Genomic DNA, 23,415 nt, shown 5'->3' on the forward strand with positions numbered 1-23,415 from the left:
ATAGGCAGCACTGTTCTGGGAAGGATCTAGATGGGGTCATTATGAGGAATGCCCCAAGCCCAGGGCATTGACCTGAATGTGCCTGGCCCCAGTGGAGGGGGGATTGAACACAATCTTTGGTGGCAGCCAGCGGTGACTCTGAGGGAAACACTGGGCATTCAAAGATAACTGGGACCGGAGGATCTTGAGCTAGTGATATTTGGGGGTGGCTGAGACATAAGGGACAACTCAGGAAAATCTGGGGTGCTGGTATCTGGGAATGCCGGCAGGGGACCTGGGCTTGAGACGTGCATGTGTCACGAAGAAATCCCCAAGAGGGACATTTTCGGATAACTTTGAGAGCTGAGGGGCACAGTTAGAGAGGGAGCCAAGTCCGAGGACGGCATCTGCCCGCAGTTGAGACTAAAAGGGTGAAAGAAATGCCGAGCACTCCGGGGCTGCCGCCTCTACCCGAGCAGGCCTCCAGGCGGCGCAAAGAAGCACGCCGGCCAGCTGGAGTCCGAGAGCACATACCTGCGGGAACAGCGGGGTGGGGCGGGAGAGGAGTCCCTCTCCAATTGGCCCTCTTTGGCGGAGGGCGTCGCCACGAGCCAATCGCTGTGCCCAGCATTGTCGATACCCCGCCCACGACTGCACGCGCAGCCTTGTCGCCCTCTAGCGGTCAGCCCCGCCTAGCACCGCTCTGTGCCCCGCCCCTCCGGGAAGCTTGTCCTCGCCTGCCCCGGCCCTGACAGTGACCCAGACACACTTTGTTCACCCATCTGTCACTCTACAAAGACAGGCAGATCGGAAAGGAGGTCCTGCTTCTCAGGGAGCCAGGGAAGGAAGGCAACCAAGAGCCTTCTTTGCAGTCTTCCAGTCCACACCGCTCCCTCTAGGTGGGAACTGGAAAGCCTCCTCCGCAGCGTAGGAATCCAGGGCCGCACCCGGACCGCGCCCCTCACTGACCACGCCCACCCTTCTACCGCGGCAACGCCGGAGCCCGCCCACCATGCCCAGGATTCCCATCTTTGTGTGTTGGGGATGTGGGTGGGAGGAGGAGGGTGTGTGTCTTCCCCACCCAGGTGCACCCAGCACCTGACGCGGCCCCCGTGCTCAGCAGCTTGGGAGACAAGTAACCCCAGGAGCGGTGTCTGGAGCCAGGGCACCCTCTAGTGGCCATTCCCAGCACTGCAAGGGCCGTGAAGCCTGAGGTGGCCAGGGTCAGTGGCAGCCGTCATAGTACCTAATCAAGCTATGCCTCTTCCTAATGGGTATCCTTTCCTTAAACTTTGGAATCCCCGTTTTCTCGTCTGTAAAATGGAAGGATATTCCTCCCGACTCATAGGGCCGTTGGGACAGGCGTTGTCACAGGTGACCAGTATAAAGCACTCCTCTTGGGAGTTCGCCCTGATAGTATCTACATTCCAGCCCCTGGGTGAAACCAGCAGTCTGCCCTCCTTCCACCCCTAACTTGAAGTTGTGCCCTGAGCAAGCAAGGCTGGAGATTTCCTGTGGAGGGATCAGGGAGCCCTGGCCTGGGGTCGGGGGAGGGGACACCCCTCCCTCTCAAAAGCAGTGTTCAGTATTAAAAAAAAAAAAAAAGAAAAAGGAAATACAATATACGGTTCAATAAATAGAAAAAAGTTACAAAATGACATGATTTTGTCCTTAATTACAAGAGGAGAAGACAGAGGGGGTGATTGGGGTGGGACACTCTCCCTCCTCCTCCCTGGGCCAAGGTGGGGCAAGGGAGACCCAAGAGAGAAAGCAGCAGAGATTCAGAGCCACAAACAGAAAGGCGAAATAGAGGGAAATATGGAAAGGGAGAAGATGAAGGGGTGGAGCAGGGACATGGAGGAGGAGAAAGGCAGAGCCAGAGCCAGAAAATGCCAAGATGCCAACCTCTCTCCTTTCCAGATCGGGGGGTGGGGGCGTGGGGGGGGGGGTCCCTGGCTCTCCTGGGCTTGTCTCCCTCCAACACCAGGTTTGGAGGACAGCGTGAGCCTGGCTCAGTTCCTGAGTTGTATGTCCAGTGACTAGCAGGTAGGGAGAGGGACAGTAGTGACCCCTCGAGCCCAACCTGGGACCCTGGCATCCTCGGGAATGGGAGTCCTGGCTGGACGGGGCAGGGGGTGAGGTATGTGGCTGAGGCCCGAGGCCTCTTTAAATCCTTCAGTGGGGATGAGCCATCAGTCCCAGCTGGGCAGCCTGGCCAGGGCACAGGGCTGCGAAATGGGGCCCCTGAGGCAGTGAGGGGAGGGTATAAAAGGAGATTTAGACACCCTAACACAAGTCTCCTGGGCACCCAGAGTGGAGTGTGGGGTCTGCTACATTGACTTTAAGAGCCAGTTTCTGGAAAGTCCTGCCTTGCAGCCCCCAACCCCATCCCCAGTCCAAGCCAGACCTGAAAGTCTGGGGAGGGAGAGCTTGCCTATTGCTTTTGGGGTGCCCAAGGTGGGGTCAAACCAGCTGCCCAAGCACACACCCCCTTCCAGGCCTCTGGGTGGTGGTATGGCTTCTGATCCTTGCGTCTCGAACACTCACTTGAAGACTCCTAGGCACGCATGTGGCAGGACGTCACCTCTCCCTGCCCACCCCCCCCACCCCCGGGGGCCATGTCCTCCCTCCAGCAAGGCCTGAGGGGATGGCAGGCAAGACCACCTAGCTCCAGCCAGGCTCCTTCCCTGACTTAATACTGAAATGCCACATGGGCCTCCAGTGCTGAGGCCCCTGATGGAGAGCCAGTGCCACAGAAGCAGGGGCCGAGGGGGTCCCCAGCGCTGCCCACTGCCCCTCAGCCAAAGCGCTCCCGCACCAAGAGCATGAGCTTCTTCTTGCCCTTGTAAGTCTGTTTGAGGTTCTCCAAGAATTGGGCAAACTGCAGGTGCCCATCAGGCGCCAGCAGGAAGGTCTCACGGGCCTGGCCCAGGAACTCGATGAAGTCGCCGTAGTGCCGCGGGCTGATGTGCGTGAGGCGGGAGTGGCTGGTGGCGATGTAGGCGGCCACCGCGGCATCCAGGAGCTGGCAGAGCGGCGCCCGGTCGGCACCCAGCGGCTTGGCGGCTCGGCGGGCCCCCAGCGGCCCCAGGCCGGGGGCCGAGAGAGTCCAGCGGCGCAGGATGTCGGAGAGCATGGGGGCGCAGTGGATGCTGCGGATGATGAGGGGGACGATGGCGGAGAGCTCGTGCCGGCCCAGAGAGTGGCTAAGTGAGCAGGCCCAGAGCACATCATTGACGGCCGGGTGGCTGTCCTGGTTGAAGGCGATGCTGAGCTGCGCCAGGGCCAGCGTGGCCAGCTTGTAGGCCCGCAGCGGCAGGCCGCGGTGCTCCATGTAGCGGGCCACCGTGAAGAGGTGGGCGTGGCCCAGGCCGCCAGCCGCGGCGTCCAGCACTATCTGGTACGCGGCCTCAAAGGCCGCGTGGTTCTTCTCGCACAGCGTGAGCGCGGGCAGCGCGCAGTTCTGCGGGTCCTTCATGGCGCACTGCAGGGCCAGGGTGCGCGCACAGGCCCAGAGCTCCTCCCTCCGGGGTGCGTCCAGCTGCAGCCGCGACAGCGTGGCGTGCGTGGTGCCCGTCACCGCCACGATGGTGGCAGCCTCCACCGGTGTGAATAAGGAATACCAGTTCTGCATGATATTCATCAGGGCTTGTGGGCCTGGGGGATGCAAGAGGGCAAAGCTGGCCAGGAAGGACAGGGACCGCTCCCCCCATGCGCACGGGTTTGCCCTCCCGCCGCCATCCCCACCAGCCAGAGCTAAAGACACGATCCCTCTGGTTCTGCTCCCGAGCTTGACAGAAACTGCCCTTCCGAAGGAAGCAGGGTGCGGCAGCCAGACTGGGCAGGAAGAGCACTAGTGGGGCTATGCTTCCAGGCTCCTGTCCCTTCTCCAAGCTGCTTCAGCTTGGCCAGCTCCCAGGCCTTTGTTTAGTTCCATCCCCAGCCCGCCTGCCCAGCAGCGCAGCCCTGAGTTGGGGCTGGGGCCAGGGAAAAGGCTCTGCTTCCCCCTCCACAGGGACGCAGGTGGCAGGTTTGCTTGGGAACTCACCGATCTCTGTGGCACAGCTGACCAGCCACCGCACCATCTCCCGGCGCCTCCAGGTCATGGTGTTCAAGGTCATCCGCATCACCTGTGGCACAGGAGGGGAGAGAGAAGCGGATCACCCAAACCTCGAGCAGGCCTACGGAGGGGATCAGGGATCCTGAGGGGGCTGACTCGGCGGTGAGCCACGTGATCTGGGCAAGCGACCTCACCTCCGGGGCCTTCAGTTTCCTCTTCTGTAAAATGGGCATTTAAAACCTCTACCTTGGGCGGGGCACTCTTCTGAGAATTCAGTGTAAATTTTCAGGTAAAGATTTTGCACAGGGGCGCCTGGGTGGCTTAGTTGGTTGAGCGGTGGCCTTCAACTCAGGTAATGGTCTCAGAGCCTTGGAAGCGAGCCCCGTGTTGGGCTCCCTGCTCAGTGGGGCATCTATTTCTCCCTCTCCTTCTCCCTCTGCCCCTCCCGCTCACGCTCGCTTTCTCTAATAAGCACATCTTTTAAAAGTAAATAAATAAATAATAAAGTTGTATTTATTTATTTATTTATTTATTTTTAAAGATTTTATTTATTTGACAGCGAGAGATCACAAGTAGGCAGAGAGGCAGGCAGAGAGAGGGGAAGGGAAGCAGGCTCCCTGCTGAGCAGAGAGCCCAATGCGGGGCTCGATCCCAGGACCCTGAGATCATGACCTGAGCCGAAGGCAGCGGCTTAACCCACTGAGCCACCCAGGCGCCCCATAAAGTTGTATTTAAAAAAAAAAAAAAAGATCTTGGGACGCCTGGGTGGCTCAGTGGGTTAAGCGGCTGCCTTCAGCTCGGGTCATGATCCCGGGGTCCTGGGATCGAGTCCTGCATCGGGCTCCTTGCTCAGCGGGGAGCCTGCTTCTCTCTCTCTCTTCCTGCCACTCTGTCTGCATGTGCTTGCTCGCTCTCTCTCTGACAAATAAATAAATAAAATCTTTAAAAAAATAAATAAAAATAAAATAATAATAATAATAAAAAGATCTTACACAATATCTGTGGCTTGAAAGCGCTCAGCCCCGGCCAGCCGTTACTGTTACTGCTATCATGGCCGGCGCTACCCTCCGGCCCTGTGGCGCCTACCCCAGACAGCAGTCCAACCTGTCCCTTCTCTCTGGAAAGTTCCCTGCTTCATGTCAGCAGATTCCCCTCTGCGGCCCCCAACAAAGCACTTGCTCTATAGTCCCCTACCTTCTTCGGTTTCTACCCCCAATAGGCACCTCCTTGTCTGCCTTCCTCCAGGTCCTGTCTGGTGAACTCTGCCTTCAGCAAACTCCTAAGGAGTGGGTCCCCTCCCCATGCCCCCTCCAAGAGTTCCAGTCCCCCACAGGAGATTGTTGGGGATTAATTCTGCCTTCTGGGGGCGCCTGGGTGGCTCAGTGGGTTAAAGCCTCTGCCTTCGGCTCAGGTCATGATCTCGGGGTCTTGAGATCGAGCCCCACATCGGGCTCTCTGCTCAGCGGGGAGCCTGCTTCCCCCCTCTCTCTGCCTGCTGCTCTGCCTACTTGTGATCTGTCCCTCTCTCTGTCAAATAAATAAATAAAATCTTTAAAAAAAAAAAAAAATTCTGCCTTCTGCAGGCCCGCTGCTGGCCAGTTTTCCCTGGGAAAGTATCCCCACCCCCACCCCATCCCATAAGCCTGCCCCAAACTGTTCTCCGTTCTTACTTTACGTTGGCCACAGTCTGAGGCCCCGCCCCTCCGGGTCCCACACCCTGCAGGTGACTCCTCACCTACAAGCAGCACCCATGCTGGCCTCTGACTTGCCCCAGCAGGACAGCCCTTGCCCGGCCCCTGGGGATGGCCCCAGTTCGCAGGTCCTGCCTCAAGGACTTTTAACCACAGACCTCATCGGCTTTCAGGACCCTCCCCTGGCCCCACCCCTCAGCAGCAACCTTTCCTTCCAGGCTGGTCCCCCACAGGCCCAGCCCCCACCATGGTCCCTAACAGTGGGCACAGCAGTCCCAGGCCCCACACCAAGGTCAGCACCCGAGGCCCAGCTTCTTCTTGTGGCCCACCCACTCACGGGCAGGCGTCCTCCTCCTCAGCCACGCCCCCAGGAGGGGCCACTCCTCTTCCCACTCTGCCCTGGGAGTCCCCCACTGGCGGGACCTGTCCCTCATTCCTGGGACCTGTTCAGGCCTGTCCTCAGGCAGCACGCCCCCCGCTGACCCTCACCTGCAGGCCCAGTTCCAGCGCAATGCCCAGCAGCGTGGTGTCGGGAGGCGCACTGGCCGGGGTGGCCGTTTTGCAGGCGTCCTGCGCCAGCTTGAAGAGCAGAGCTGGCGAGTGGATGTTCTGCTGGATGGAGCCCAGCACGGCATGCAGCCACTTGGGGTCTCCTGGGGTGGAGGGAGGGAAGAGGGCAGGGTTGGCCCACGGGACACCAGCCCTGGCTGCTGCCCAACCTGTTCGCCCAGGTGTACCCGTGTGAGGAGGCAGAGGCAGCTGGCAATGGCTCTGGGAAGATCCAGACCACTCTCGGCACTCCCCCTCTCCTCTCCTCTCCCCATCACCCAGCGGGAGCAAGCCAGCTAGGGACCCATAATGGTCAAGGGCAGTGATTCTGGACCCAGAACACCAGGGCTCAATCCCCGCCTCGCCATTCACTAGCTATGTGACGCCCAGCAAGTCACTTAACTTTTCTGTGCCTCGGCCGCCCCATCTGTAAAATGGGTTATACTAATGCAATGGTACCTGCCTCCCAGGGCCACGGTGAGCCCGTACCTGAAAGGCTTTTACGGGATTACGGGACAAGAGCTGTACAACTGTGAGCTTTTATTGCTATTATCGCTGGCCCAGAAGCTACAGTTTGGTCACTTTGCTCCAGCCCCACGGGCTTCCTCTGTTCCTCAAAACATACTAGGCACGGTCCAGCCTCAGGGCCTTTGAACTGGCTGTTCCCTCTGCCTGGAATGATCCCTCAGCCTGGACACAGCCCTCCCCAGGTTCCTGGGGAAGCCCTCATCCCCAGCATAAAGGCGTGAGTGTCCTCGTGGAAAGAAGAAGAAATCGGGAGTGCTCTCTTTCTCTGCCTTGTGAACACACAGGCAGGAGGGTGGCCCGTGCGCAAGCCAGGAACAGAGTCCTCCCTGGGAAGCCACGATACCCTACCCTGACCTTGGACTTCCAGCCTCCGGAGTTGTTGCTGAAGCCACCTGGTCTGCAGTGCTGTCATGGCGGCTCAAGGTGACGAGGACACCAGATGCAGGCAAGAGCTCTCTGCCCTCTCGGCTTAAGCACTGGCCTGCTTTCCCCACCCATCACAGCCCTGGTTCTGTTCTTGCTCATTGTGTGACGTCACTAAGTGTTTGACCTTGCTTAAGGTCGGTCTGTCCCCCCCCCCCCCAATGGAACACCGAAGGTGCTGGAACAGGATTGTTCACGCCTCAGCACCTGGGACAGTGCCTGGTCTAGACATCTAGAAAGTGCTCAAGGAAAACTGAGAATTTGATGAAAGGATACAAAGTCGAGAGAAGCGATGAGGGAAAGGAGGAAAGAGGAGGCCGAGGAGCATGGCAGGGGGACGGGGGCAGCCTCCGCCCCTCACCCTTGGCGGCTGTCAGCATGGCAGAGGCCAGCTCGCACTGGCGCGTTTCCAGGTGACCGAGGATGAACCAGCGGGGGAAGCGGTTGCTCATGATGGAGTCCAGCGGGCTGGGGTGCGGTTCTCCGGCGGGAAACGCGGTCTCCAGCACAGGCAGCCTGGTGGGGGCAGAGGGGGAGAAGCAAGCCCACGGTAAAAGGAGGCTAGGGCCTCCTCCCTCTACTGGAGCCTCCCTGCTTGGGCCAGCAAAGCCACAGGCACGCGGGATGATGGAGGATGTGGGTGCCAGATGTTCACTGGAGTCCTGTTGGTGCGCCTCACTTGGGGTTGATTAAATAAACAATGCTCTAGTCATGCACCAAGGGCTGACAAAAATGTGAGACCATGTCCTGATGCAGCCCTCTGGTAATCCTTCGGTCACCCGCCTTCCCTTTCTCACTCTGCTCCAGCCACTGTTCCCCTCAATACCGCTCAAATACAACCAAGCACAGTCCTACCTCAGGACCTTTGCCTATGCTGTTCCCTCTGTCAGGAACACTCTTCCCAGACATCCTTGTGCTTCTCCCTCACCTCCTTCAAGTCTCTTTCTCTCTCTTTTTTTTTTTAGATTTTATTTATTTATTTGTCAGGGTAGGTGGGGGTGTATGTGTGTGCACAAGCAGGGGGAGTGGCCAACAGAGGGAGAAGCAGACTTCCTGCCAAGCAAGGGGCCTGATTCGAGACTCTATCCCAGGACCCTGGGATCATGACCTGAGCTGAAGGCAAACACTTAACAAACTGAGCTACTGCGGCGCCTTTTAATTCCCTCAAGTCTTTACTCAAATATTTTTCAGTGGGTTCTTCCTTGAGATCCCTACATGTGAAACTCCCACTCCCAACTTCTCCCAGGCCTTCTTTGCTGTACGTCACCACCTGACACACAACATAGTTTACCTATTAATTAATATTTATTTAAAATAACGTATTATTCTATCTCCCTCACTGAAACGTCTGCTCCATGAGGGCAGGCATTTCTGATGATTCCCTTCACTGCTGCATCTCCAGCAGCCTGAACAATGTCCAGTACACAGCAGGTGGATGGACAGCAAATGTTTTTGGAATGACTACATGCCCACTAGGGGTATATTGCATCTCTATGCATGTATTTTGTATTTAGAAAGTTCTTCAGGGGCACCTGGGTGGCTCAGTCAATTAAGCATCTGCCTTCAGCTCAGGTCATGATCCCAGGGTCCTGGGATTGAATCCTGAGTCGGGTTCCCTGTTTGTGGGGAGTCTGCTTCTCCCTCTGCCTCTGCCCTGCTCATGCTCTCTCTCTCTTGGTTTCTCTCACTCAAATAAATAGGTAAATAAAATCTTAGGGGGGAAAAAAAGATTACATGAGGTAATGAGAGTCATGGATTTGGACCAGGGATCAGCAACATTTTTTTTTGTTTGTTTTTGCACAGGTTCAAACAGTCAATATTTTTGGCACTATGGGGGGCCATTTGGTCCCTGTCACAACCATTTGACTCTGCCATTGCCACATAAAAGTAGCCCCAGACAATACCTAAATGAATGAGCGTGGCTGTGTGCCAATAAAACTTTATTGCTCGACACTGAAACCTGAGTTTCATATTACTTTCCACCTGTCACAGAATATTCTTTTTATTTTCAAACACTTAAAAATGTGAAAACCATTCTGATCTCATGAGTTTAACACGTGGCAGGCCACATCTGGCCCAGGGGCTGTCACGTGCTATTTCCTGGCTTAGAAACCACAGCTCTTCACAGATTATTTTTTCCAAATATTCTGGAAAGATCCATGCTAAATTGATACTTAAGAAGCATCTCTAGATGATGGGCTCAAAGACAGGGACAGAACTCACCTTATTTGCTGGGCATAGTGTACTACCCAGAGGGCCTTTAAAAATTCTGTTTCTGAGGTCAGTTGGTACACATGAGAAATGATAAGGTTATTCCCAGCAACACTTTTTGGGAAATATGTCAACTGTCTATCTACTCTAAGTCAATTCTTTTATGATACCTCCTTACAGCAGCCCTTACCAAACCTTTAAGATGCCAAGTTCACTGAAAATAAGGAGCAAGGAACAGACATGGGATGCATCATGGGTGTAAAAGGAAGACCAGCCTTCAATTTCCAGATTATGGGTTTGCAGAAATCTTGATTCTTGTGGGATAGATAAGAAGAAAGTGGTGACATGGCTTGTCTCCAGAGAGATTTGGTAAGTGGGGACAATGTTTGGAGAAGAATTCTGAGTTCCCTGTGGATCCCTCTCAAATTTGAAATAAAAATACACATGTATACTTAATACAAAAAAAAAAAAAAAAAAGCACAGGGCAAAGGGGGACTCCAGCCTGAGGGAGACGGAATTAACGAGCTTGTGAGTTTCGGGCAGGAGGATGGGGGCTCTGAGGGCGACCCTCCAATCCTGCCCAGTCTCCTGGGCCGAGTCCCCAGCAGCCCATTCTCACCTCATGGCCCTCAGCGCGAGGCGGTAGGCCAGGTCGGGGTCGTGGGGCAGCAGCGCCGTGAACAGGTAGCGGGCACAGGTGTGCATGGGCACGCTCTCCCGGAACAGCACCTCTCCGAAGCCGCTGAAGGGACCCCCTGCAGGGGCATCCTGAGCTCAGACCCCAGGCAAGGGCTCATGTCCACCCCATCCCCAGGTCTCCTCACCTCCCAGGCTATGAGGAGGGGCGGGACTTGCTCGGGAGAGAGCTGCTGGGGCTAGCGGTTGGCGGGGTGTGGGAGGGAGTGCAGGACTGAGACAGAAGAGAGGGGCAAAATCTGAAGAGGAGACCCGGGAACCCCGTGGGGGGGGGGCAGGACGCAGAAACAAGGCGGGGCCGGAAGGTGGAGGTGGGGCTACACCTGCTCCAGGGGTGGGGCCTCACAAGGACCGGGTCCCTTGACGCCAGTGGTCAGTGGCCAGTGGCCAGTGGCGGGGGGAGGGGGCTCCTCCCCAGGCCAGCACTTTCCAGGGAGCTGAGCTAAGGGCTGGTGTCACCTTTAGGTACCGCTAAGGTAGCAGCGAAATGTAAGGGCCAGAAGACAGGGCCTCCTGATCCAGCAGCCGCGGAGCCACTGGAGAACTGGGGACAGGGCCCCTCCCCTCCCCGTCTGGGGGCGGGGCCTCACCTTCCAGCAGCAGCCCCGCCTGCTTGCGCAGCACCTGCACCAGCCGCTCGTCCAGTTCCACCTCCTCCAGCAGGGCCAGCAGCTGCTCCTCGCTGCGCACCACCTTGTCTTGGGCGTACAGTCCCTCCGGCAGGGCCCGCTGCTGCCCCAGGCCCAGCAGTGCCACTTCAAGGGCCAACGCCAAGTAAGACTCCCCGGGGCTCCCGGGCACTGGCACATGCTGGTAGGCTGCCTTCCGCTTCTCGGGGCCAGAGTCTGTGGGAAATGGGAACCAGGGTTGCTGGAGGGGGGTGCCCCCCTTCTGGGGACCCCAGGGGCTCTTCAACTCAAACATGGAGACCGGGGGGGTTGGGCTTATGTGGGGGAACCCAGCAGATCCCAGCACTGACCAGACACCTTCTACCAGCAGATAGGTGGGTCTGCGGTGGCCTCGCTTTCAGGAGAAGGGAATTCTGTTGGCTCCTGGCACTGACCAGGGCATGTGGCCAAGTGTTGAGACCTGACTAAGGATAAGAGTATGGCCCCACTTTCTTGGGGTACTGGGCTGGGGAGGGGGAAGGGGAAATGTCCCATTTCTTCCCAGGGGCCCCAGTGTGGGTACCTGGGTAAAGGGCAAGTGTCTCCTCCTCCAGGCGGCAGGCTTCCAGAAGTGCCCTGCAGAGGCAGCCGATGGGGTCCAGTGGGTGGCCCACCCATCCTTCCGTGTTGGTGATGCAGGTGTTACCTTTCTGCAGCAGCTCTGCAGGCAGTACGAGGGGCTCAATGCCGACCCTCCACAATTCTAGGTAGGGGGTCTTCTCTCCTTGAACCCCCAGCCCAGCCTCCCAGTGCCCGCCCACTACCTGGCCAACCGTGAGCCATCCTGTCTGCCCATGAGCTCTGTAGCAGCCCTCACCTCCACAGCCTTGGCCTCCTGTCCCACAGCCAGACCCCAGCCTGGCAGGGACACATGGGTGAAACTGGGCGCTTTCAAAAACACCCACCGTCTTTCTCCTAGCTCCCACCTCTCTTGAGCCTAGCTGGCTTTCAGGTCCCCATGTGGCCACCTGCCCCCTCTGAAAGCCCCATTCTTCAATCTCCTCCCATGAGTCTAGCTCTCTCCTGCCTCTGGGCTCCTGCCCCTGCTGTTCCTTCTACCTAGAACACTGTTCCTCCCTCCCCTTCTCCTGGGAAACTGATATACATCTGTAAGATCTCAGCATAGCTCTCACCTGCTCTGTGAAGCTTTCCCTATGCCTCTAGGCTGGGGCAGGACTCTTCTGGGGTCACAGTTCCCCCAGAGTTCCATGACACCTGGGGTTCAATTTCCTGATAACAGACCTATACCCAGACAACAAAACTGGTGGCCTCTCTCCTGCCTCCCCATAGCTCATCAACAAACATGTTCTTTTTTTTTTTTTTTTAAGCCCATACAACATGGCTACCCCCCCCATGCAAATTTGAATTTGTTTCCCATGTTTAAAAATCAGTAAATTGCACATCACATAATGCAGATTTCTGGCCTGTCCTGAAAAATTGGAAGATCTGGCCACACTGGGACCCCGTTCCTGAAAGACGTGTAACTGGCACGGGCTCCATAGCACAGAAGCGGGAAGCTTAGAAACTACAAGTCCCAGGCTTCTTTGAGTGAGGCGGAGGCAAGGACAGGAAGAAGCCCTGATTCTCCTGTAGCCCCCATGAGCAGGTGTGCAGCTGTCCACAGGGCAGAGACAGGAGGCTTTGTCAGCAGGTTCTGAGTGCTCTCTTGGGAACGGCCCCCAGCGGGGGCTGCAGGCTGCTGAGCTCACGGTCAGCAGTTTGCTGCAATCCATGTGCTTTTGAAGTTCAGGTTCTTGAGCAATGGCACCCCCGACTTTCAATCTCGCAGCCCTTGCGGTACTTTTATGAGCCCTCAATCTCCTGTATTAAATTCTTTTTGCTCAAGATTCCTCCAGGTGGCCTGGCTTTCCCAGGGGGTGGGACCCGGAGCAGAACCCACAGACATTAGGGGTGCATGGCTCCCAGCAGTCAGCGTCTGTGTCTATGGCCCTGGGGGAATAGGGCGGTCGTGGCACCCACCTTTTTTCTGCTGCTTATAGCTCTCAAGTTGATGCCGCCGCTGCAGCCGGAGCGTGTTGACGATGGCACCTGCCAGCCGCAGGGCCTGGCGGGGGTATCCGTGGGCACGCAGGGTGTCCACTCGGGCACAGGCTGTGGGGAAGGGCTCGCCCAGCCATAGTGGGCGGCCCTGGGGGTCAAAGGTTGGCTTTTCACTGCCCATGGTGCCTGTGAGGCTGGGGCCATAGGAGTCACTGGCCAGGATCTTTTGCAGGTGGGTGTCACTCCAGTGGAGTGACCCGGCCTGGAGGGCGCGGCCAAAGACGGTGTGGCGGGAACCTGCGGCCATCACCTCCTCCTCTTCCTCCTCCTCCTCCGGACCTGCAGGAGGGGCACCCACATGGCCTGGTAAGGGGGGCCCTGGCATTCGGGCTAAGGCCAGCTTGGTACTAGATTCTGGGCACAGTGATGGGGGTGTGTCATCTCCCCAAATCCTTTATTTTTTAATTAATTAATTAATTTTTTAGATTTCATTCACCTATTTGACAGAGAGAGGGAGGGAGAGCACAAGCTGGGGAGCGGCAGACAGAGGGAGAGGGAGAAGCAGGTTCCTCCCCGAGCAGGGAGTCCGACACGGGGCACCATCTCAGGATCCCAGAATCATGACCCAAGTCGAAGGCAAATGTCTAACCAACTGAGCCACCCAGGCGATCCTCCCCAAATCCTTTAAACAGCCCTTTGAACGTGTGTGTTATATGTGTGTGTGTGTTATATGTGTGTGTGTATGCGTGCGTGTGCGGGGGAGACTATTAAATCCCTTCATGCCAATGGACTATGGAGGTTGACCAACTGTCCATGTCTGCCCACCCTGCCCCTCCCCAGACTCCATTCCTCTTTTCCTCCCCCCACCCCATCTCTGACTCCTCTCCCCCCTCCCTCCATCTCTGCCTCTCTCTTCTCAGTATCTTCTTCCTTTTCGCTCAGTCACCCCTGCCCCTGACCTCCCTGGCCAGGAGGAGGCCAAGTCGGGAGACCAGCCCAGAACCACCGGCGTCTTAAGCATTTCACTTCATGTGCCTCCGACTGCCCGGGCCCTCACTCCGTCCTGGTGGGGAGGACAGACAAGGGCTGGGGTCCCCTCTCCTACCTGGGCTGAGGGCCACGCTGGGCTGCAGGCTGGGCCCGTCGAAGGAGTAGTTGCCCTCTTCCAGCGGGCACACATCCAGCTTGTCCCACTTGCCAAGCAGCTGGAGCCAGCTCACCCGTTCCTCTGGTTTGCAGTGGGGGCTCAGGACAACACACACCCACAGGGCCCCTAGGGACAGAGGGCAGCCGGTAAACGTGGGCATGAGGGAGGCTAGACATTCATGCCAACAGTAGCCTACTGTGTGCTGGGCACTGGTCTCTGTTTAGCCCTCATCTTGAGCCTCCGAGATTGCAACTGATAATCTCTTCCCATTATAGCACAGAGAGGTAGAAGCAGTTGCTCAACGTCACACAGCTGTGAAGTGGGAAGTCAGGATTTGAACCCAGTCCATCAGACTCCGCTTGCTGTTGCCACCAGGTTTTGAATGGCCTGCAAGCTAAGATTTACTCTTCCATTTCTTTTTTTTTTTTTTTTTTTAAAGATTTTATTCATCCACCTGACAGGCAGAGATCACAAGTAGGCTGAGAGGCAGGCAGAGAGAAAGGAGGAAGCAGGCTCCCCACTGAGCAGAGAGCCCAACTCAGGGCTCGATCCCAGGACCCTGGGATCATGACCCGAGCTGAAGGCAGAGGCCTTAACCCACTGAGCCACCCAGGCGCCCCTACTCTTCCATTTCTAAATGGTGGGGGGAAATACATCAGAGGAATATTTTGTGACTTGTGAAAATTATATGAACTTCCCATCAATAGTGTCTGTAAGTAAAACTGTATGGGGTGCTGCCGTGCCCATCTGGTGGCGTGTCTGAGGCTGCTCTTCCATGGCAATGGGCAGGATCGAGAAGCCGTGACAGAACAATGGCCTACAAAGCCAAAGTGACTGGCTGCCGGCCCTTACAGAAAAGGACTAATGCCAGGCGCCTGGGTGGCTCAGTCAGCTAAAGGTCTGCGTTAGGCTCAGGTCATGATCCCTGGGGTCCTGGGATCCAGCCCCATGTCGGGCTTCCTGCTCAGTGGGGAGCCTGCTTCTCCCTCTCCCCACTGCTTGTGCCTCTCGCGATCTCTTTCTCAAATAAAATCTTTTTTTATTATAGTTTTAATATTTATTTGAGAGAGAGAGAGAGGGAGAGCATGAGCAGGGGGAGAGGCAGGCAAAGGGAGAAGCAGGCTCCCCACTAAGCAGAGAGCCCAATGTGGGGCATGATCCCAGTCCCAGGACCCCAGGATCATGACCCAAGCTGAAGGCAGAAGCTCAACCAGCTGAGCCACCCAGGAGCCCCTAAATGAAATCTTAAAAAATAAAAAAAAGAGGAAAAGGACTAATGCGTCTATAGTATTTCTTTGTCTGTCTCCCCAACAGGTGTCAGCTTTAGGAGTGCAGGGGTTCAGCCCCTTGTTTCCCGCCCAGCCCCACACCTGCACCCGCACGGTGCCTCCCGCATCACAGGTGCTAGTGAACACGGAAGGGATTCAGGGGCCGCACGCTAATGGCGGGGGGAGCCTGCCCTGGCAGCCAGAGCCCGCTGGGGCGCCGAAGCCCTGCTGTGCACCCCCGGGCCTTACCCAGCTCGTCCCACAGCTGCCGGCATTTGTCGGTCATGCCCGCGCCCTGCTGCCGCCACAGGGCCAGGCGCGGGTCCTGCAGGAACTGCTCGGTCATGAGGATCAGCATGCGCGCCCCGTTGGAGTCCCGCATCCGCAGCATCTCCCGCACCTGTGCCAGGATGAGGGCAGGGACCAACGGTGAGGAGAGGGCGGGGCGCAGGGGTCAGAACCTTCTGTCCCCTGCCCGCCCACCCGCCCGCGGCACCTTGCAGAACATGGAGCGCAGCTGCTGGCTGGCGCCGTAGTAGCCGCCGTTGGACAGCAGCTGCTTCACCTGCTCCTGGATCTGCTCCTCGTCCAGGTGCCAGCAGTTGGCATCCTCGATGCCTGCACCCGCGGTGGGGTCTGGGGCACCTGCGGGGAGGATGGGACAGTGAGACTGGGGTTTCCAATCTCCCTCTACACCCTCTGCCCACCCCCATCAGTCCACCCTGATCCCAGTCAAAGCCCCTCCCACCTGACCCCGCGGGGGCTGTCAGTCCCGGCAGCTCCGTGTTCACTTACCATCCTACATCTATCCACTCACCCCATCCGCTTTTTCACACCAGCAGGTCACCCCATATCTCATTATCCATCCCCCCACCCTCCATCTTCCCACAGCCCCTCTTCTCTCCAAACCCTCCCCAGAGCTCACAGCACCTCCAGGTCCATCCCCCACCCGACCCCCACCAACGTCCACACACACCCTTCCTGCCCTCCAACCACCCACACTCAGACGGCTCCTGTGCTCTTGGGGCACCCCCACCTTGGGGCTGAAGCTCCCCACTCCCGGGGCCAGGTCAGATCCAGGATCTGCCACTTAGTAGGTGTGTGACCTTGACTTCAGGCCGCGGTGCTCTCCCCAGCTCAAGGATCCAGGGGACCCGAGGATCCCAAGACGGAAGCTGCCCCCCTTGGGCCCCCGGGTGCCCTTACCATGCACCAGGTTGATCTCGGAGCCCAGCAGGAGGATCTCGTCAGCCAGGCGCTGGGCGGTGGGCAGCACCTCGGTGTGGTGGGCGCTGATGAGGTACTGCACGAACTTCTGCAGCTGGTCTCTGTTCATCTGGGACAGTGTCTCAGAGATGGGCAGCCGCAGCTCCACCTGGCGCGCATGTCGAATGCGGTACAGAGACAGAGCCACCACGTGTGCACAGTAGAAGAGGTCACGGTTGTCACAGCCGCAGCTCACCGACGTGATCTTGCAGCGGTCAAAGCTGATGGAGACGTGGTAGAGGCGCTCGGGCTCTCCAGGGCCCCCCAGCTCCCGGATGTTTCCGCTCAGATGGAACCCTAAGACCAAAGCCAGGCCAGCCGCCGCTGGGTCACCCCCGGATAGCGGTGCTCGACCACGGCACATAGCCAGACCCTGGTGCCAGTCCCGTGGAGTAACTAGCACAAGCCACTTAACCTCTCTATCCAGTGGGAACGGGTAGTGACCTCCTCTTCATGTGTTTTGAAGAGGATTCAGTGAGCTAATATTTGGTAAGTGCTTAGAACCCTGTAGGCATACAGTAAGTCCTAAATAAATGCTTGCTCCTGCTCTAATTCTGAAGAACATTATAGTGATGATGCTGAAGGTGGTTTTCTCAGCCCTTGGGTTACTGTGGATACAGCCTGGGCTCCAGGAGCCCTGTAACTTCCTGGGAAGATGCCCAAGGCTTGTGACAATTGGGGGTGAGGGGCTGATGTGGCAGCCGAGGGGGCCAGGCTACCCCATCACCCCCTGCCCCACCCTGGCCCCTGGGGAGCCCAGATGCCAGGCTTATCCAACTGGTTGGGCAGCTCAGGCCCCAGCTGGCCCTGGCTGCGTCACGCAGAGAGACGGCGGCTTCCTCATACCGGCTGAAAATGGCCAAGCCTGTGGCGGGCTGGGCCATGTCCAGGCAAGGGGGGCCCCAGGCTGACAGGGTTCAGGGAGGGTCACCTTAGCCAAGCCCCTGCCTCCAGCTAGGAGGTGAAGTGTTCCTGGGCTTACTCGCTTTCGGGCTCAACCTCTACTTGCCCCCTTTTGAGCCCTACTCCCTGAGGTCTGGAATCTTCTTTCACCTCTAGTTCCAAAATTCTGGCCCCTACCCTCCCTCACTAGACTCCACTGCCTAAGGTCTAAGACCACCCCTCACAGCTGATCTTAAACTTCTACTCAAGGCTCCCACCTAAGCCTCATTGCCTTAGATGTAGGACCATCTCTAAACGTCTGATCCCAATTTCTAGTAGTCTAGTCCTTCTGCCTGAGGTCTAGACTACTTCTCACCTCAGGCTTGAAACCTCGGCCCCAGAGCATCACTGGGTCCCTCTGCCTGAGGTCTGAAACCTGGTCTCACTTCTGGTTTGCAAATAGCTCCTGGGCATTGCCCCAGACCAGCCCTCCTCCCTGTGTCCCCGCCTCTTCTCCCGCCCACCAGTCAAGCTGTCTGAGGACCACCTTTGTCTTTAGCTCAGAATCCGGATCCAACCCGCACAGAGGTCCTCCACATAGGATCTGGACGTAGCCTCAGTCCTCCCTCCTTAGCTGGTCCCTGCTGCCTAAATTCGGGGACCTCCCCTCCGCCCTCCATCCTTCCCCCCCAGCCCCGTCTAAGCCCCCTACCTGGGGTCTAGGCAGATCTCTGACCCTAAGCTCAGAATATCTTGTAAAACCCTCTCTGGGCATCAAAGCCAGTATAGTCTGGAATGTCCCCTTGCCTCGGCCCAGGCCCCTCTCCCTCTCTTTCCCTCCCTGCCTGTGCTGGACGCCCTGGCCTCCCTGGCAGGGGGGTGGGGGCGAGCACTCACCCACTTGCAGCACGCGGTCTACGGCCCCACTCTGCAGCAGGTGCAGCCCGCGGGTGAAGGGCACGCGGGCGTCGTGCTCGCCCTCCGGGGGCTGGTAGCCCAGCGACGAGTACATACAGATCTCCCGTTCGCTGCGTGGGAATGACCAGAACACAATGCGCTTCTGGACCGGCTCTGGCACCCTGGAGAACCGCTCCTCCACCTGCGGGAAGGGCGGTGGGTTAGAAACCCAGCTTGAATCCTGGCTTTGCCACTTACGAGCAGTGTGACTCTGGGCAAGTCACTTGGCCTCTCTGAGCTTGTTTTCTCAAGTGCGAGGTGGGGATGTTAATAGCACCCACCTCCTGAGTATCAAGCTTGCAATAACACCTGGCCTGTACTTAGTGTTCTAGAACTTTCTGCTACTTCCCCCCACCCCATGTCAGATCCCAGGTTCTGATGTAATGTAGTCTCCCCTCCCAGGCTTTGAAGGGGCAGGAGAAAGGGAGACAACAGTGATTAGGCCTCCATATTCTCAGCCTACACTATGCTAAATGCTTTGTGTATGTGATTCCCCATAATTTTCATGGCAACATCTCAGTAATACTAGTTCTCATCCCATTTTGCAGCCTGGACATTCGGAGGCTCAGAAGTGGGGTGAATGCACCTGCTCGGTCTTGCAGCTGGCGAGCTCCGAGTCCCAAGATAGGCTCCGTTCTCAGCTTCCAAGGGCCTGCAGGAAGGGAGGGGTGTCCTCACCACCCCTGTGGGCTTGGGGCAGTGAATCAAGCTGGTTGAACCAATGTTCCAATCTGGGCTTGCTACTCCCTGGCTGAGTGACCTTAGGCAAGTTTCTCAACCTCTCTGTGCTCCAATTTCCTCAAAGTGGGAGGGAGAACAACAACTCCAAAGGGCTGCAGAGGATTCCAGGAGCTTCTGAGGGGCAAGAGCTTTCCTAGCACCAGGCCTAGTCAGGGCAGGCACATGGGAACCACCAGAGATGGTTTCAGGATTATGCTGGGTATCTCATGCACGATAAAGGGGCAGCGACCTCCCAGAGCTCCCAGTCCTGGGTTTCTGGGGGAAGTGGGAGGACCAGTGACTAGCTCAGGTCTCAGGGACAGTTGGCAGATGACTAAGGAGGGATTTTCCAGGCCATGAATCAGAGCCTGCCCCATCCACACTTGGCTCAGACTCATCAGTCCCGGCAGACTTCCTAACTCTGGACAGGCCAGGGAGCAAAGAATACCCCCCAAAGCCAGATAGAGAACAGAGCCTACGGGACTGCAGAGGGCTTGCTCAGAGCCTGGCCACATCTCCACTCTTCAGAGGCTCATTCTGAGGCTGGAAAAGGGGACTCTAACCGCCCCAGCCCTGGGGCATCGTTGTAGAACCCCCAGAAACTATCAGAGGTCTAGGTGCACCTATACAGGTACTATGACCCAGGCCTTGCCCTTGCTGCTGAACTATGGAAGGACTAGAATGGCTGGGGGACAGAGGGAGGGTGAACACTGGGGAAAGAGGGGAATGTGGGAGGGTACCCTGACAATGGAGGGGCTGGGCAGCCCCAGGTGGGAGGTGGTCCCAAAAGTACTGAGGGAGGGAAGCAGGACTCCAGGGAAGGATCTGGAGGAGGGGGGGGGGTTCCCCAGGGGACAAGGGTTCTGGAGCACAGATCGGGGACAGAAAAGAGTATCTTGGGGCTGGGGTCTGTAGAAATGGGGGAGTTCTTCACTGGAGGTGTGGGGCAGAGATCTGGAGTCTCCAGGGGATGAGATGGGGGGTGTCCTCCAAGTCAGGGTGGCTTGTAGGAGTTGGAAAGAGGAGTGAAAATTGAATGGGGTGTCCTAACTGAGAGCTGAGGTTGAGGTGGGAAAAGAGGGTACCCAGGGTTGTGCGAGGACCCCGGGGCAGGAGGAGAAGGAAGTGTCCTGAGCTAGGATCTAGGGTGCTGAGGACATCCCTGTGTCCTGTGGGCTGGAGGGCTGCGATGGCAGGAGGAATGGGGGTGGGTCACAGGGCTTGAAGGAGTGAAATGGGAGGATGAGAGGGTGTTTCGGGGCGGACTTAAGGATCCTGGAGGGGATCTCTGGGAGTGTCTCGTATGCGGGCAGGTCCGGAGGCTGGGGGTTGGGCAGGGGAGGAGAAGGCTAGTCGGAGAAGGGGTTGGGGGTGCGTCCCTCCCCCCACCCCTCGTCACCTGCTCGAAGGCCCAGGTCTCGGCTACTCGCTTGGCACTGAGGTCCAGCAGCGCCTCGGGCCTGCCCCGGCCGCGCACGGCCCCGGTCCCGACATCGCGATCCTCGGGTCCGGCGGGGCAGCCCCGGCTCCGTTTGGCCGCGGGGGGGTCCATCGACGGGCCGGGGCCGGGGCGGGGCCTGTTGGGGGGGTCAGTCCGATGCCCGCTTTGAGTCGCCGGCTCCCGCGCCCTCTACCCGCCTTCCAGTTCGTCTTCGGCGCTCGGCCGCCCCGGGACCCCAGCCGCACCCACCCCCGCCCAGCGCCGGGCCGGCCGGGTGATGCGGCCCCTTTAAGACTCTTCACAACAATGAAGCTGCCTCAGTCGCCGCTTTATCCTACGCCGTCGTCCCGCCCCCGCCGCCCGTCCCCATTGGCCCCCCCCTCGGCCTCCGTGGCTCTCCTCCGCTATTGGCTGCACCGCCAGAATCGTCCTCAAGTTCTCGCTTCTCATTTGTTAGATGTGCTGCTTGTCCTTTCGAGGAAGCCCAATCAGAACGCTCATAGAGCTGTGCTGTCAATCATGGGGCGCCGGCGGCCAATCATAGTGGGAGGACCCCCCGCGGCCCCGGCCTTATGCGGAGTTTCGGGGCGGACCCTCGGTTCATTCACAACATTCCTCTCCCGCCCCCCTCCGGCTGGACAGCGCGCCCCGGGCAGCTGGGGCTGCGCCCACACACGGCTTTGTTTACTGAGGGTCGCTTCCGGGCTCCGCAAGGGGACAATCAACACGACTCGGCCGGGGAGCGAGACTGAGCGGCGGGATTCCAAGCCAGCCTCTCAGCCCCTCCTTCCTCTGGGCTGTGCGAGGCGAGAAACTCTCTCAGCCTCTCTGGGCGCTGAGTCAAGTTTTGATATTTGTGGGATTGGGGTAGGTGGGTGGAGGGGATCACAGGCCCCTCGATTGAGCTCTTGGGGGCCACAGACCTGTTCTCTAGAAATAGAGCCCAACCCATGCCCCAAGCTAAGAACCCTCAATCCATTCTGTGCCCTGAATATTACGTTGAGTCATATGAAATGGCTGATTTTCGACCTATTAAGACGGCAGTTTCAAAAGGTTCAACTAATACTTGTCACATCCGATCCGTCCTGGCCACCCTCTCTTGCCGGAAGCCGCCCGTGGTCTTGATCGCAGCCCCGCCCCGCGGCCCACGCCATCCTTCCTCTCCCCCTGTCCTTAGAAAACCCTACATTTCCCCTTAACCATACTTTTCTCCGCGATCGCTACATTTCTTTACCTAGTTCTGCACTTGCTTGATTTCTGTCTCTTCCCTCTCCACCGAGACCCCCAGTGGCAGGAGTAAGTGTAATTGGTGCATTGCTACGCCGCCAGCACCCGAACACCGGGCATACAGCAGTGACTCCATGTGAACTTACCTACTGAACCAACTCATAATCTGCTCCATTCCGCTGAAACGTCTACGAAGCGGAACAACCCAGGTTGGTTCCTAAGTGTGGCCTGATCGCTGTCCCCAGTATCCCCACCGCCTATGGAAACTCTGGCTTTTTCCTTCCAGGAATTTCCAGCCACACTTTCTGGCCGGTCCCCAGCTCCCCATTCGGGAAACTCCCTCCAACCTGTGCTGTGGGCGGGGGGGGGGGGGGGGGGGGGGGGCCCGCGTCGTCACCACTAACCACAGGTGGCCTCTGAGTCCTTGAAATTGAGCTGGGCCGAATTGGGTTATGCTATAAATGGAATTTTCAAGGACTAAGTAGGCAAAAAGAAAAAAATAAGTAAAATAGCTCATTAAGCATTTTTTATATTGAAGACAATTTTTATATTGATTACATATCAAAAAGATAATATTTTAGGTAAGTTTGGGTAAATAAAATACATTATTCAAATTAATTCTACCTGTTTCCTTTTATGTTTTATATTTTATGTGGTATCAGGACATTTAAAGCTGTATATGTGACTTGCATTGTAACTTCTATTGGACAGCTTGGTCTTGAGGCACAGCCTGCCACACAGCCCGCCACAGTGACAGCGACAGAAAGGACTTGGATAATGGCAATGGCGTCTGACTGCTTCGGTGGTGCCCTCGCTGCTCCCTGGTGTTATTGTGATTCAGCCTTCCACCAGTGCTGCAAAGTGGAGAGCGCGGGCTCCATTCATCAGATGAGGAAACTGAGGCTTGGAGGGGAAGTGCTTGCTTGAAGTCCCCCAGACCAGGAAGCCCTAGACTTACTGCCCTGCGCCTTTCTTACAAAGGATTGGCAGCAAAGACGGACTGATAGGGAAGGCGTCACTGGGGTGTGGGGAGAGGTAGGAAGGACTTCAGCAAAGCCCCCATGTCAGCAGCTCCCCTCGCAAACAGGACCCCGGGGCTGCCCTTACCAGCAGTCCTCTTCAGCATCTGGTGCATGGCTGTTATCAGCTAAGCCTGGGTCCCGGTTCCCCGAGAATGCTTCAGTGGGTGTCTTAAGATGTTGAATCAGAGAAGTCACTGGAGGCTGCTCTGCTCTGTTGTCTACCCTAGGAGGAACCAGGACTGGGCTTTCACTGAGTGAGGATGTTTATTGTCTAACAATAGATGTTAACGTTGTCAACATCCTCATCTCCGGGATGAAAAAAACAGGCCCAGAAATGTCAGGTGACATGCCCGAGGCCCCCAGCAGGGGAAAGATAGGGCCAGCATTCAAGCCCTGTGGGTGGGCTGGTTCTGTCACATTGGCTAGGGATCAAACGCAGTTTGGGAAGCCCCAACATTCTGTTCCATTTTCCTGATTTTATGGATGAGGGGGAATGAGGCCCGGAGAAGGTCAGAAAGTTGCCCAAGGCCACACAGTGATCTCCAGAGAATATATGAGGTCAGAAAGGACCCTGGGAGTCTCTCTCGACCAGATCTCCTCCTAACAACACTTTTAGTTAGGAGAGATTGGGAGCAGGATTCCAGTCATCCACATGTCCTGCCTTCTCCCTGCAGCCAAA

General features: G+C 57.3%; 1 protein-coding gene across 2 annotated transcripts; it reads right to left on the reverse strand.

The window, feature by feature from the left end:
• Positions 1 to 1,595: 1,595 nt before the first annotated feature.
• ZSWIM4 (zinc finger SWIM-type containing 4) lies at positions 1,596 to 20,857 on the reverse strand. Of its 2 annotated transcripts, XM_013054098.2 has the most exons (15): positions 20,446 to 20,544; positions 18,913 to 18,978; positions 18,267 to 18,468; positions 16,428 to 16,784; positions 15,718 to 15,866; positions 15,471 to 15,621; positions 13,912 to 14,079; positions 12,786 to 13,145; positions 11,329 to 11,466; positions 10,728 to 10,982; positions 10,061 to 10,196; positions 7,592 to 7,746; positions 6,220 to 6,383; positions 4,028 to 4,109; positions 1,596 to 3,636 (listed from the first exon to the last, which is right to left on the reverse strand). In XM_013054098.2, the coding sequence occupies exons 3-15, from the start codon at positions 18,379 to 18,381 to the stop codon at positions 2,777 to 2,779; spliced, it is 3,090 nt and encodes a 1,029-aa protein (XP_012909552.1). In that variant the 5' UTR covers positions 18,382 to 18,468; positions 18,913 to 18,978; positions 20,446 to 20,544; the 3' UTR covers positions 1,596 to 2,776. The 2 variants fall into 2 exon arrangements, with proteins under 2 accessions (XP_012909552.1, XP_004748330.1); XM_004748273.3 differs by lacking the exon at positions 18,913 to 18,978 and having other exon boundaries at positions 20,446 to 20,857.
• Between the last annotated feature and the right edge of the window lie 2,558 nt (positions 20,858 to 23,415).

This window comes from Mustela putorius, unplaced genomic scaffold, assembly GCF_011764305.1.
Source record: "Mustela putorius furo isolate JIRA1106 unplaced genomic scaffold, ASM1176430v1.1 tig00000095_pilon_pilon_pilon, whole genome shotgun sequence".
Taxonomy (NCBI): Eukaryota; Metazoa; Chordata; class Mammalia; order Carnivora; family Mustelidae; genus Mustela; species Mustela putorius.

What these genes read in the sequence shown, in the direction of transcription:
- ZSWIM4 (XM_004748273.3), bottom strand. Translation starts at nt 20,598, where the DNA reads ATGGACCCCCCCGCGGCCAAACGGAGCCGGGGCTGCCCCGCCGGACCC. An exon ending in CTCGCGCTGAGGGCCATGAG is followed by an intron (nt 7,747 to 10,060) that starts GTGAGAATGGGC and finishes TGCCCCCACCAG; the next exon opens with GCTGCCTGTGCTGGAGACCG. An exon ending in CGCTGGAACTGGGCCTGCAG is followed by an intron (nt 4,110 to 6,219) that starts GTGAGGGTCAGC and finishes CCTGTGCCACAG; the next exon opens with GTGATGCGGATGACCTTGAA.